Consider the following 15,247-nt stretch of genomic DNA (forward strand, 5'->3'; position numbering starts at 1 on the left):
GTGTCAATATGACCAGATCTACTGTGATTTTCATCTTTTAAAGTATCTTTTCTGTGCTGAGTTGGTGATTATGTTGACGTGTGTTGAGCGAGGCTTCTAAGAAAAATAACAGGAACAGTGTCAGGCTCATAAAAGACCTTTTATACCAGGTTCCAATCTTGGGTTTTGAAATTTGGTGTTGCTGCATGCCTCTCTAGGTGTCACCGAAACCTGCTCCACAACTGCTTACATTCATAAAATGTGACTGAAGATTGAAAAAGGAAGAAAATAACAACATTCATATTACCACAGTAAGAACAACTGTTCCCAATCCCTCTGCTGAACATTTGGAAATAACTTAAATAATGTATGATATACTGTTTTCTAAACTTTATTTAGAAAAGCAGTTTGTTTGACAAATGGCACTATTTTTGTTCAGTTCAGAAACACGAGATAATATCAAACACGTCAATGAATCAGACGAGAAATGAGGCTAAACCACAACTGCTTAAAAGAAAATGGTTTTCATCTGCAGATTAAACTCAAATGCCACAACTTCTCACACATCTTCGTCAAGATCACTGATAAACTGACATTTTTCAATATATACAAAGGCAGCAATGGATAAAAATGCATTACAAAAGAGTGATTGTGCTTATTGTGACTGTACTGATATCACCAATTCAACAGTAAATGCAAAGCATTACCTGGGAGAGAATAATACTTTATAATAAGAGACTATTTAACACTAAATGACATTTCCTTCAATAACACTTTAACAATGTTCATTGTAAGGCCCTTTAACAGTGAGTACAATAAACACGTTCTCTGGTGTAAAAATAAATATAATAATAATAATAATAACATGAAAACTAACATCAAGATAAGATACATAATTTAGGTGTAAGAGCTAGCAATGACAACAGTAACAGTAAAAGTGCAAAAGGAACTGAAAATTTTTGTGTTTTGCTTGTGTCTATCAGTTCCTTCCTCACTTTGATTGATAAAAAGGAAGAGTGAATGTAGAGCTGTGTGTGTCTGCATTAGGCACGGGATGATATGAAAATGTGATATTGTGATATTTTCCAGATAATCATTTGAAAATTCGTAGCAAAAGAAATCAAAATTGCACTAAAACATACTGGACCTTACATTTTGTTAGGAAACTTATATATGTATTGCAACACAGACAGGACAAACATGTTTTTTAGTGACTTAAATACGTAATCGTGACTCATAAGGTCATCCTGCACAGATAAAGACTGATCAAATTGTGGTAAACTCATCTCCCTGTCGTTTACGTCAGCCTTTGTACCAGGCTTAGGCGATTTATAATAAATCAGATAACCAGTGTGGGATTGTACGTCAGTGAGTTAGATATCTTTTTCAGTTCATTAATGTGAGGATGTTCATGATCCACGATACAGTCCCTTGTCCCATCTCTAGCATGCATGCATGCTTCTTATGGCTGCAGCCCTGTTTTGTTGGTTTTTCGTGTGTTGCAGTTTTATCATTATTATAGATCACTTGAAAGTTATATAATATATATATATATATATTATAATAGATATAAATTCAGTCAAGAGGACATTCATTGAAGAGATTAGTGCCTTTTTTTGCAGGGACCCACTGTGTCTTCATCATAATAACCATGCTTGTTTGCATGATATATACACTATGTGTTTCAGATGAACAATGTTCTACTCCATCACGTGAGTAAACATGTCATCCACACAGTAATCCTGCATGCTGTGTGCTTCCTTGCACTTCTCCCTTCTTTTCCTCCCTCCGTCTCGGTCTCCTGCCAGCTGCAGCCAGCGCTTCATATATCTCTCTATCTCCTCATCCATGGCATCCTTGCAGAATGAATTCTGCCTGACTGCATCTGCAGGAGGAGAGGGTGCAGGGTAAATGTTAGCAGAGGTAATACAGAGTAATAGTTTACAGAATAATGCTCACAGGTTTGGTGGCATTGCTTCTTGAAACTAAGAATACTCACTGAGGATAACTTTCTTGATGGTGAGGTTCTCGATCTTCTGCTTGTTATTCCTTCCCCTCCAGTTTATGTTTGTGGCCAAAGTGTTTGTAAAAAGCTTGGCCATTATCCTCCAGACACTCTCTTTGGTCGTCATGCCTCCAGAAAGACCCAGGTATGAGATCTACAGAGAGCCAATTGAAGATATAACTGTTATTAGTCCAGAAGATATGTGACAGTTCTTTTATAAACACATGAAACTTGGTACACTTATACAGTTTGGGGCCCTGAATTCAGCATTAAACTGTTCACCTGAACATCTGATTGTTGTGGTGTGAGCTGCAGAGTTTTGGAGATACTGGTCATCATGATATCTGCCTTTTCTTTAATATAATGAAGCAAGATGCCACATGTGGTTCGCATATCACCAAAAAGAAAAAACACATTTGAAAGAATAAAACTGTTAAAGATAATCCAGATAATCCGTGGTTAGTTTCATACAGGAACTATTTCCTGTCTACTGAACTACACTCATCAGCCATCTCACCACGCAGCAGGAAATGTGCATTTACTAAGCTTGCTGACAACATAGCTCAGCCGACTAATGTTTACATCCTGCGAAATCAGGAGCTTGAGCCTCTTGTCCATTGGTAGATGCATGCATCTGTCTGCACTGTGATACGGTTGGCGGGTGAAGCCTTTAGATGGATAAATAGCACGACAAAGAGGGAAAATATGTATTTTTGATGTTGGGAGTCAATACAGGTAAAGGATACGTTTTGAAAATGAGTGGATGCGAAGAGTGTGGGGGACACTGTGAGCCTCATGGCTTTACAGAAATCATCTCTTTGACTCTTACCATTTTTTTCTTCAGCTCTGGCTCAGTGCAGAGCCTCTGCTCCAAACTTCTCAAGTCCTGCACCGACTGAAGCGGAAGGGGGAGCGACCCGACATCTGGAGGTTCATAGAGCGGCACTCCAGATGAGTTTCCTGACTGCAGTATTTGAAGAACAGTCGTGTTCTGTTGTTTGATTGTCTCAAGTGAAACGAGGACCTCTAGGAGAATTGCTTTAAAGAAAGAACATTTAAAAAAAAACATCTTACTGGAATACATTTTACTATCCATTATTGATTTGCATTCACCAGTGTCATCTACTTTGATGTTTACTCACTTGGGAGCTGCTCGCCCCGGTTTAGCACAGGCTGTGTTTGTTTGTGCGTGTCTGCAGATTAATTAGGTCAGTAGTAGGAAGCAATGCCAGCTATGACTGTTGGGTGGCAGCATGCAACCTACTTGCGGCTGATAAATGTTGTTTTACTTTTTTGGATAAAGCTAGAGATGAGAGAACTGGAAACAATTAACTCTGTGCTTTCAATATTCATTTGAGAGGGAGAGAGGAGATATTACAACCTCTCTAACCTCTTAAAACGGAAAAAATTAACTAGTATTTTAACAAATTGGGCCTAAATCCTACAGACTTCCTACAGTTTCATGTGAACCAATACTTGACGTTATAGTATTGCAGTATAAACATAAATCTGTTTGCAGTCCGTGTCTGATTTATACCCAGACTTTAATCTATTTTATATAAAATAAGTATAATACAAATTTGAGTTCTTACGGTCACACGTGGGTTGTGGAGCTGACATGGTGATGTACGTCTGCTGCTGACACGCCTGGGGTTCCTGTGCATTTAAACTGGAAGTCAGGGAGCCATTTAAGCTCTGCCTCTGTGGCTGTGGTGAGCCAGTAACTGCCACAGTGTCTTTTGGAGCAGTTATTTTAGGTGCAAAGGGCCGGGTCACACAAGCTCTCTTCACCAAAGCCTCCTCTTCTTCGCTCTCGGGCAGGTGGCATCCGTTTTTTTCTCTGGATTCAAAATAAAGAATTTGAAACAGGAAATATGAATCAACTGTCACTTTTGTCTGATGAAGCCCACTGTCAGAACTTCAAGAGTAGTTTTTTGGACAAATTAAAAATGAGGATTCAATGCAAACACAGGATCTGGGACATTTGCTGATTTAGTTTCTCTCTACTCAAAACAATTTACAGTGACAGAAAGCTCTTTTCCTGTCCAATGGGTGGGTGGGTGGGGGGTTGTGATTGATTCTAAATCGAAACCTGATCAAAATGAGCTTTCAGCTTCTAACAACTATCACAAAAAGTAGACTGATGAGTCTCCCAGTACTTTTTTTCTTTCTCTCCAACTTCGCCCAGTGCACATCCTTGAGGAGAGACAGAAAAAAACATCCTCAATGATGACTCGGCTAGCTTACCAGAAGCTTGCAGCTGCACTTCCAGACACTCAACTGACTGGAGGTCAGAGATGTTGGGTTTACTCTCGTTTTCAGAGATCTGCCATTAAACTGTTTTGGAAGAGGGTTTACTTGGACAGATTTCAGAAACCAAACTTTTCAACAGACTGTTATACTTTTGTTGTTTCCCTGTTGAAACCCCAAAGTATGGTGAATCTTTATTTTTGGTGAATGTTTTTTGAACTTGACTCAGCTGCTGATCTTACAAATCCAGAAGTGAAAGTCTAACAATGGCAAGGCTGTCAGTGCTGAGAAGAAAGTTAAACAAAATACATGAAAAAATCTCATCAAATCGTGACTCTGAAATTGAAAATCATGACACTTCTCTGAAAAAAGTCAGTCTGGGTTTCATAAAACAGTCGGTATGTGCTTTTGATTATTCTATTAAGATGTAAAGATCAGTACCTCCCTTTCCTTTTTAGATGGTCAGCACGCTCATCTTCATGCTCTGTTGCCATCAACTTGCTCACCTGGGGATTAGCAGGTTTTCCCTCAACCTCAGCCTGCGTGTCTGCAAAATAAGATTTCAATACTGTTGAAACTGGCATTCAAAATCTGAAATGGTGTAACAAACTGCTCATAAGGAGTGTAACAGATTTGATCCATGATTGTATTTCAATTGTTAACATTTGTAAAAATAAACTTCTTGTTTGTGTTGACTACAAAAACACTGGTAGATTAAAAAAGGTCAATGGGGGGAAAAGTAACATAAGAGCAGGAGATGAATACTTCTTGTCGGTTGGTCCACCACTTTAATCCAGACTGAAAAATGTCAACAAATATTCGATTGATTACAGAAATTCATCTTGCATCAGCAATAATACCGACTGACCTTTGGTGATCCTCTGACTTCCTTACAACCCTATTTTGAGGCCTGCAACATGTTGTCAACTGTCGACTTTAACCTCTGACCACCCAACATGAGGTCAGAGATTAGAGATGTAGCATGGTAAGACGGTGCAACGCTGCATCACTGCTGCACAGGGATGGGAGATGTTTGATAAACGAAAACCACTGTCATCAGCTGCAGTAGTAGTTTCTGATACTTTCATCATATCCTCAAAAGCAGATACTTCGAAGGCAGCAATCTGCACTAACCTCTAGTTCACACAGGAAATAGCAACTTGCTACTTGAACTGAGAGAAGTTGTTATCATGTAAACAGAACAGTCAGTGAGGTTGTGTGTAAAATAACATTTTTGGAACTTTTTTTGATGTCATGCACCTGAGTACATTTAACTGCGGCTTACTTTGCTTTACAAAGTCTTATAATTCGATATATTAATCATTATATTGTGCCTGGCTAATTCTTTCTAATGTTGCATGGGGTCTTTGAAATTTAACAGAGAAAGTACAGAAAGATGTGATGTGAACACTTCTGTATTTGTTGATACCTTTAATAAAGTGCATAATACTGTACGTAGTGGCTATGAAAACTGTTTTGAATTGCTCTGACATGCCTCTGACAGGCTACTGGCTTCAGCAACTAAGGCTTATGGGTACAGTCTCCACATTCCAGCGTCATCACATCACGACACGATGAGATGAGTGTATATCTGTGTTCAGCACTTTCACATGTTTCATTTAGAACTTGATTTCAAGATTTTATTGATAACTCATGGAGCCATGAGAGGCCTCGCTCCAAGTGATTTAACAGATATTTTGCTGCCTTATGTCCCTTCCTGTTACCTGAGACACCTCTGATGCATCACTCCTAGTTATTTCAGGTCTGGATTAATACACACAGGTGATCAGGCCTTTGCAGGGAGGGCTCCTAGACTCTGGAATGAGCTGCCTGATGGGATCTGAGTTGCATCTTTTAAATCACTTTCGAAAACTGACCTTTTAAACCCTCTATGGTACGCATTATGTCAGGAAAAAAATGTTCAGAGTGTTTTAAGTCTTAAAATAGACTGATAAAGATAATATAAAGAAATTTTATCGATTTTTTTTTGGGGGGGGGCATTTGGGGATTGTTGTCTGTAGGCAACATTGTAAATGAAAAAGAGATTTTTATTTTCAATTTGAACATCATTTATTTCATTAACATGTGTAATATATCCAAAAACTTCAACAGGTTACAATTAATTCCATTTTAAATTTAAATGCAACATAAATAGTTTCTGGTCTAAATGTTTCCTGTAGGCATTGTGGAATAAACCATTTGAATGAACGCCCCTCAATGATTATGGTAATGCACAAAGCAGTTTTTTTCTGGTGTGAAGCACAGGTAGCTCACACACTTCGCGCACTGAACTTTCACAATACCCTTACAGCTAGGGTTTCTTTCTTCTAGGGCCCTTCTTCTCTACCCAAATAGGCCAATGGCCGGTTTTGTCCTGATGCACAGCTGGTGCAAACACTGGTGTAGTAGGGCCTCTTAGCCTCTTCTCAGCCAGGTCGACATTGGTGGATGGTCTTCCTCTCCTCCTCATGACCTTCCTTTCATTGCCAAGGCAATCTGCAACTTCATTCAATAAAAGCATAAAGAACAATTAATCATGACTACTTTTTACAGTACACCCTATCTTATACTGTACTAGAAATACATGTCTCTGTAATTGCACTCTCACTGCTCTCATCCTCATCCTGATTCTCACTCTCATCCTCCTCATCAGTCTAAAATTCTCCTGGCAAGTATTCTTGCAGCTCATCTTCATTACTATTTAATTCACATTCATCCTCATTATGCTCTAGTGGAAGAGCGATTTCTACCCTCTTCTTCCTTAAAGGGGCATAGAACAACACTGAATTCATTCTGTAAATGGAGGAAAATATATATTTAAAAAAAAAGGATAAAATAATAATAATAATAATAATAATAATAATAATAATAATAATAATAATAATAATAAAACACAAAGATTATAACACACACTACCAACATTTCATGCTGCCATGGTGATTCATGGTACGTTCTTGCCTCAAGGTAACCATTGCATTTTAACAAGTTTCCACTATTTAATGAGCAATTAAATTGCATTAAGCTATAAAAAAAATAAAGTTTACTCACCTATGAGTGTGCATACATTTTTTTCATGATGGAAAAGGGCCAGGAAATTATGTTTTCAGCCACTTTTTTGGAGCAAATTGGCAAAGCTGTTTTCTTTGAAAAAGTCTGGGCAAAGGGCTCTCAAGATGGATGGTCATGTGACAAATTAAAACATTGTTATTCGTTCCTTATGGTCTTCCCGCTCTTTTAAGGTATCGCATCCTTCAAAGGGACGCATTGTGTAGATGTGACAGGCCAGAAAATGGGTTCATCGCCTGCAACACAGTACCATAGAGGATTAAAGTTCATCCCCTTTTTGCTCGATGACATTCTGTGTTTGCTGTGTTGTGTTTCTAGAGCTTTTGGCTTATTTCATTTGCTTTGTGTTTCATTCAGGTCTGCCAAGCACTTTGTAACTCTGTTTTGAAAGGTGCTGTGTAAATAAAGTTTATCATTGTTACTATACTTGCCGATTACACAGAATTGATCTGTCGCCGATACAAAAAGTTAAAATGAACTCAGCTGCACGACAAGTCTTCTGACAACGTCAAAGGACAGACGTGTTTGTCTGTACATGTAGAGGGGTGAGAAGCCTCATATATGAAACAGACTTTCTGTGTTTTCAAAAAAGCGTGCATGTGTGATTTCACGCTCACTTAGGAACATGAAAAGTGACAGAAGTAGTCACTTTAAAAGTGAAACAAAGTTGTATAAAAGGTTACAGGTTAACTGAAATTGTCAGATGCCACCCTAGAGGGGGTTTCAGATGATGTAAGATCATCTGATAACTTCAAACTGAAACATGCTGAGACCCTGACACACCCCCCCAAGTCATTCAGGGGGCTCAAGGCTCATTTACCAGCTTACCAACCACAGGTGACTAACATCTTCAAGCACCGTGGGAGAAAAGTTCAACCACCTACTAATTAACATTTTCCTTTTCAAAATCAACTGATTGCAGATCACAACATTGATATCCTTCAGATCACGTTCATCTTGTTATTTATAGTTGACATTATAGCCTTTCTCTACTCATCTGCGTTTGACAGATTTGACATTGAAGACCCAAAAGAAAGCTTGAACTTATTCATGACTCCACCAGCACTGGAGGATGGCGGCAGTGTGCTGAGCTAACCTTTCCTTGCAGGTTTTTCTTTGTGCTGATATTCAGCTCCTCGTTGACCCTGCGGCTGGTCCAGCAAAATCCCCTCACACACTTCCCATTTGATGACCGTCTCCATGTCAGAAGGCTCCTCTTTCACCAGGGGGGTGAGGCACCCGAAGGCTCCAGCTGCCCCTTCACCCTCCTCCCAAGAATGATTCTCAGGCTGGGCATGTTGGTGGGGGAAGGCCTCGGTGGTGTCATGGCACTTGGGGGAAACTTGTGTGGGTGGTTCCGCACCTACAGCTGATCAAACAGATAGATGAATAGAAAAATGAGTGGGCGGACTTCCTGACCACACAGAGACATGCAGCTCTGCAGGGGGGGAAATGCAATGTCGTCTGTTGCCTCCCCACATACTGAACCTCATACATGTGATGTGGACTGATGTCGCTGTGCTCACCACAGTGCTCGTTACTGGAACTTTTCACAGCTTCACCTGCGCTTCTTTCCCTGTCATCATGAGACGTGGCCGGACAGGTGAGCTCACCCTCAGCAGGCTGCCTCCCGCCGACCTCCAGCCGCAACACCTGCAGCTCACTCTCACGTTTCTCCAACTTGCACTCCAGCCTCCTTATCTCCGCGTCCCTGTCGGCCACCATCCGCTGGTACTCCTGCACTCTGCGGTTACAGGCGCTGTAGATCACGTCCATCACCGTGTTTACAGCCGCCCTGATGGCGTGCTCTATGGCCAGGGTCTCGTCCTCGGTGTGTAACCTTTGAGGAGAGCCAGACGCGGTGTAACCACGACTCTGACTCATTGTTACTCACTGACCGAGCGAGCACAAACACACACACACACACACACACACACACACACACACACACACACACACACACACACACACACACACACACACACACACTGTGAAGATGACAACTGGACTTCTGCTCTCGCGGTTTCGCTCAGTTGCCAGCGACACACCAAAACAACAACGACACAAAAATATTCTCAAGAAATAAAGAAAAAAATACCCACAGTTTAGTGTCTGAACACTCACTGAAACGTTGTCGAGCTCAGAGATAAAAACACACTGGAGGTTAACGGCTCTAACGTCTAAGTTGCTGAGGACCGTTGCTAGCCCCCCTTTTTCTTCTTCTACTGTTTGTTTACATGTGTCGTTGAGCTCGGGAGGCGGAAGAGCTGCAATACCGCCAACTACCGGATTGTTGCGGAACTGCAGCCAGTGTGGCTGAACCAAGCTCACGTGCTAGATTTGGTTTATTTGATAAGAAGCAATGGTGAAAATGAGCAGAGCCATCATATCAGACTATAATAAAAATAACAGCAACAACTGTAATAACAATAGTAACAAAAATAATAATAATTTCACCAGACTAAATGACAGATAAAAAACAAAAGGTATGTACATGTAAATCAAGAAGTCTGAGACCACAAGTTAAAATTTTGCATTTGTGTACAGACACATATAGAACGTATACATACAGTATAACTGATGTATTTACTAAAATTAATGAAGAAATTAATAGAAAAAATACTATTGAGATAATTCTTTATTGATAATAAAGAAACACATTTTTGACTCATTCTGTTAAATTCAGCAGCAGTGCCAGGCAGCCTCATCCAGGCAACATGTCTCTAGTTTCCACTGCACTGATAAAAACAAACAATTTAAAGATGCATGGTGGTCCATGGAATATCTTCAAGCATTGGACTGCTGTAATTTTGAATTCAGAGATGATAAAATGCCCCGTTAATGAAAAATAAAATCAACTATGCATAATATAAAAACCCAAAAACATTGTATCATAGACAGCTAAGGTAAAAAATTAAGCACATTCACGTCGTTTCATGCTGCAGTCAGTCTGGCAAATGTGCCAAGTGTTACGTTATCAAATTAGCCATGGCAGAAGCCTGCTTTACATAAACCGTACTCACCAGGCGGCCAGCATTTTGTCAGATTCCTGACGTTTACACAACTTCTAAACTGGAACACAATATTATCCTTTCAAGCTCCCCACCCTGAGTGTGATGTCAGGGGAATGATGGTGCAGTGAATTCAAGGCAAACAATCACAGAAACCTGCACTGGCTAGCTATGAAGTACTATCTGGATTGCAAAACATACAGTAAGCGTGATATAAAGTTTCCTGCAATGCAATATACAGCTATTATGATCAGCATCATTAGTCTTGTGACTTTTGCTTTGCACAAACCAACGGACAGACTCACTTCTTATTCTAGCTCTTCACCTCTTGCAGGGAATCAGGTGGAACATTTACGCTGCTTCCTTTGGACACTAAAACAGGAGCAAAACCCTCTGCTGTTTTATTGAGGATGCAGTAATCAGTGCCGATGCATGGTGGTGGGCTGTCATCAGCAGGACTGTTTGGGACACTGCACTCTGGGCTTTGGGTCAGGTCCTCAAAGGTGCAGCCAGAGTCTGCACTGCTGATGCTGAGGATGTCTTCAGGTGGAGAGGAGGCAACTTGGACTGCTCCAAAGCCAACCCCCCAGACAGAGCAAGGGAGCTGAGTGTAAGACATGTCTGATGGACACACCATAGTCATGGGCGGAGGGGCCTCATGTATCACGGGTAGACCAACATAGGAGCTTGGACACTGAGTGAATGCCAGTTGTGTTACTGCAGGGATGCTGAAGACCTGGTTCTCCTCTGGGTCCTTTCTTGTTGGTTTTGGTGAAGCGATCACGCAATCAAGGGTCAAGATCTCCTCAGGTTTGTATGTTAGCATAATTTGGCCTTGAGGTGAAAGCCATTCCTGCAAATACAGTGGCACAGTGATACATAAGGTGAGACAAAGATGGAAGAATCATTCTCACTGTAGCACATGTTACACACCATATACTTAATATGATTATTGATATAATCCCTTCAATATGTTACACGCCATGATGATCTGGTAGTTGGTCGGTCCAACGCTTTGGTCCCAACTTAAATATCTCTGCAATTACAGGATAGCTTTCCATGAAATCTGGTGTATTTATTCATGGTGCCAGGAGGATGAACCCCCCCGACTTTTCTTGTAGGCAGGTCATAGTTTTAATTATCTTGCTAAAGGAAAAAGTTCACCAAAAGATTGCATTTCAGATAATTGAATTTCATGGGCACTTTTCAAAACGTAGAAAAAAATATATATGTTTTTACAGGTTGTTGCAGTCTCAAGATGTCTTTGCAGCTGCGACTTCGTCCTACCCCGGAGAAACTCCACATATGTGATATGCTAGACCTTATCTGCTTTCATTATTACTCGACAGATTTGAATTCTTACACATTGCAAGTTTGGATTTTGAAGATCATCCTTCCTTTTCCTGTTGCAACCTCAGCTGACACACACAGTTTTAACTGAAACGTCTTGAGAATTATTGGGAAATTTGAGAATTTTAAAGCTGCTACAGAAACTTTCATGTTAAATTGTTGATTCTGGTGACCCCTTTGGACAAAAGATGATGAGCAGACATTGTTTTAGTGCTCTATCATCAGACTGCAAAGCAGCGTCTTCCCCCAGGTTGAGAGAGCCCTTACTTCATCCTCGGGACTCTGGTATTTTTCATCTAATTTATGACTAATCTGAGTCTGACTGGGTGGAAGTCATTAGGAACAAGGCAGTTAGACAGGAGACTGTGTCACCACCTCACCTGGAGATTGCCTTCATGTTGCTGAAAAAGTGTTTTGAAGAACGGGGCAGGCGACGGTGTGTGGGACAGAGTTTTTATCTTCATTCTGGCGAACAAATCATGAAATCATTATCAGGTGTGCAGCTTTTTATGTAGGTAGACACTTCAAAGTGCAGTTGCCTCATACCTCACAGCAGGACTGTAGAATACAAACAGCAGGACTCCAATAGCCACACACAGTGGGCCCAGAGTTTTGGTCAAAATGACTAATATATTATCTTGTTCTGAGAAAGTATCATGAAATAATACAGAATTAGTGAGTCATAGTACAGAGATGACTGTAAGTCTAGGTGATGTCCATGAATTATCTGTTTGATTCCGAGATGATTGTTCATCAGTCATGCAATAAAAACACTCTCTTGACATTACTGAGACATTCTAATGCAGCACACAGAAGACTTTAAGAATCCTTTCATATCAGTACATTTACATGCATAATTAACAATTAGCACCATGAAGCCTTTGTACTGAAGAAAAAGTGGCACCTTACCTTCTCCTGCACCATTTTGTATGCATGTTGATGGACTCCATTCACTCCAAGTTCCCTCATAAACATCAAAATGAACAATAGATTTCACTTTGATACAATATGTAGCACCTTCTTTAAGCTGTGATCTTTGAACTGATTCAGACATTCGTTGGGAATTGGAACGAAGAGTCTGAGAAAAGATCGAAACAATCCAATGTGTGTTTACTGCTGTTTCTTATTATAGCAAAACGTGTTGTTCAAGTTATAAGAATGGATCTTACTTTGCTCTCCCCCTTTAAAGATGATTCAAGTAAGAGTTCGTAGGTAGGCACATCGCGAAGGTACACGTGGTCTTCATATCCATTTATCCAAGAGATGTTAATCGTCTCTGGTGTTTGTTGGACCTCGGTTATAAGTGGTGGTGTCAGCTGAACTGGTGACAAACATGAACAGAAATCATATATTAAAGGAGCAGTTCAACCAGAAATTAAAATGTTGTCCTCATGCTCACCCGCATGCCAGTGGAGGAGGATTTCAGAGGATAAATAAATAATTCTGGAGCTTCACAGCAACAAAATAGCAATGTTTACACTGACAAGACAGACAGAAATTTGACAGACAAATATTTCTTCAATCTGACTGAAATCATTCTGGTTGAAGATTTCAGGTTCCATAGGATGGGATTATAAGGTGTTGGTGTTAGTAAAAGGAATTTGATTGGACCAACTGAGTGATATGCAATGGTGATTCTACATCATACATTTCTTTTCCTCTTTGGATATTTGATCTATTCTATATTTTATCTTATCTATCTTTTGACAAGTGTTTAAACAGCTCGCTGGTCCCTGAAAATGATATCTATCCTCATCGATGTCAAATTCTCTTAAAAAGATGAAGTACTACAACTTTAATTTGGTTTGGGTATTTTCACTCTGATTGGACTTTTAAACTGATTATAATTGTGATACTAGGCTCCAGTAATTCAGTTGTTCAAGAAAATGTTGCAATGCTGTTTTGCTGTGAAGCCCCAGAAATGTTTTGTTAGACTATGAAGGTGAAAATACGTTTTTGGTGAACTTATCCTTTAAACTCACTAAAAGACATGCAGGACATTGTGCAACGAACACACCAAATGATTGTTATTTTGTGTCTCTCCTGATTAATAAAGGTACCATACTTTCGAATATCAATATTTCCTACAATGTTTTGTCCTTTTAACAATGCATGATCATGTAGACATCTCATGTATGCAAACAACAACATCAAAACACATGAAAGTCAATTATTTATACAATTATGATAATTAGGTCATACTTACTGTTCACACATGGTTGAAAAGGCTCTTTTGTTACATTGTAGCAGCCAGATTCATGACAAAGTTTGATGACATATGAATCATCACTGTCAAAAGTATCAGAGTCATTCTTGAGTTTACAGACGTAGCTCTGACTCTCACTCATCACCTCAACTGGACAAGAGATCTCCTCCTTCCTAAGGATTCGAAAAAAATAATAGAAGATTATCATTTGTTTATGGCACAAACACAAACAGAAATTAATAAGAAGAATGTCATGTTTTTATTTAATCACGCACCGCTTATCATAATAATCATAGAGAGTGAATTTCAGGCTGTTGACAGGCTGTTCTTGAGGATTACCAGTGATGTTCAACACACAGGTAACTGTGACCCGATAGTCAGTCAAACATTTTCCATCAACTGCAAAAGTGGGAAGAAAACATTATTGTTAGGTAAGTTTTGACACAAATTATGATACAGCAAAAAACATTTCCTGAAATTGCATGTTATCCATACATGTGTACAACACCAACATAAGAAGATGATGTACTCAAATACTGAGCAATGCAGTCAGTGAAGAAGAATTCAGATCCCATTCTTGGACAAGGTTTTTTCTGTAATGTATCATTGTGCAGTAAACGTTGAAAGCACATATAATGGCTATAGAATAATGTCACTTTGGTATTTTGTCTGCTACCTGGAACGTAGTCTCTGAAGAAAAATGAAAAATGACAGGTGATGCTGCTTACAACTCACAGACATCAGAATTTTTATAACCCAAACTAAATTTAGCTTTTTCAGGGGTGACAAGCAGAAAAGGTTGGAGCTTCAAGTTAAATCTGTAGTGTTTTATACATTTAATTGCTTTAATTAAGTTACTTAGTTATTTAATTTGTGAAGCAGCCAGCCAGTCCAGCTGTTGGATAAATGTGCTGGATTAAAATGTTTCAATAGAAGTATAAACTTAGAAAAGTACATCAAAATTCTTCTTGAGTACAGTAAATGAGTAAACTCGCCTAGATTCTTAACACTACAGTATTTCTCAAATGCCAATCACAGATGACAGATTACATGATAGTAAGAAGGTATGAAATCCCACACGACTTTTCTATAGTTTCCTTTCAGCCCACTGTGATCGTTGATGACTGGAATGTATGACAGTAAAGTTAACTGTTCACAAAAGGAGATAATATGATAAAGTGAAAACGGGCCAAAAGACATATAAAAGCCTCAGGCTGCCTTACTAAAACATTTCCCATCAAACAAGTTCATAAACGAAGCCTCGGTGTGTGCGGACAAGAGAACATTACCTTTGACGCTGCTGGTCACTGCAAGGATGCTGGAGCACCAACTCACCAACAGGAGCGACAGATGCTTCATGTCTTCGTGGCTATGAGTATC

At 39.6% G+C, this 15,247-nt stretch overlaps 2 protein-coding genes across 5 annotated transcripts; both read right to left on the reverse strand.

Annotated features, from left to right (window-relative positions):
- Positions 1–354: 354 nt before the first annotated feature.
- On the reverse strand, positions 355–9,534 carry LOC119006634. 4 transcript variants are annotated; one of them, XM_037075541.1, is made up of 8 exons: positions 9,403–9,534; positions 8,827–9,193; positions 8,397–8,669; positions 4,676–4,781; positions 3,577–3,824; positions 2,814–3,022; positions 1,979–2,138; positions 355–1,864 (listed from the first exon to the last, which is right to left on the reverse strand). In XM_037075541.1, exons 2-8 carry the CDS (start codon positions 9,182–9,184, stop codon positions 1,680–1,682), a joined length of 1,539 nt encoding a protein of 512 aa, XP_036931436.1. In that variant the 5' UTR covers positions 9,185–9,193; positions 9,403–9,534; the 3' UTR covers positions 355–1,679. The 4 variants fall into 4 exon arrangements, with proteins under 4 accessions (XP_036931436.1, XP_036931437.1, XP_036931438.1 ...); XM_037075542.1 differs by having other exon boundaries at positions 9,425–9,531; XM_037075543.1 differs by having other exon boundaries at positions 8,827–9,140; positions 9,403–9,517.
- A 439-nt stretch (positions 9,535–9,973) lies between these two features.
- LOC119006257 (interleukin-21 receptor-like) lies at positions 9,974–15,247 on the reverse strand. The gene is made up of 8 exons (XM_037074765.1): positions 15,157–15,247; positions 14,143–14,266; positions 13,868–14,040; positions 12,831–12,982; positions 12,571–12,739; positions 12,208–12,304; positions 12,042–12,126; positions 9,974–11,164 (listed from the first exon to the last, which is right to left on the reverse strand). Exons 1-8 carry the CDS (start codon positions 15,224–15,226, stop codon positions 10,625–10,627), a joined length of 1,410 nt encoding a protein of 469 aa, XP_036930660.1. The 5' UTR covers positions 15,227–15,247; the 3' UTR covers positions 9,974–10,624.

The sequence above is a fragment of the Acanthopagrus latus genome, chromosome 17 (assembly GCF_904848185.1).
Source record: "Acanthopagrus latus isolate v.2019 chromosome 17, fAcaLat1.1, whole genome shotgun sequence".
Classification (NCBI taxonomy): Eukaryota; Metazoa; Chordata; class Actinopteri; order Spariformes; family Sparidae; genus Acanthopagrus; species Acanthopagrus latus.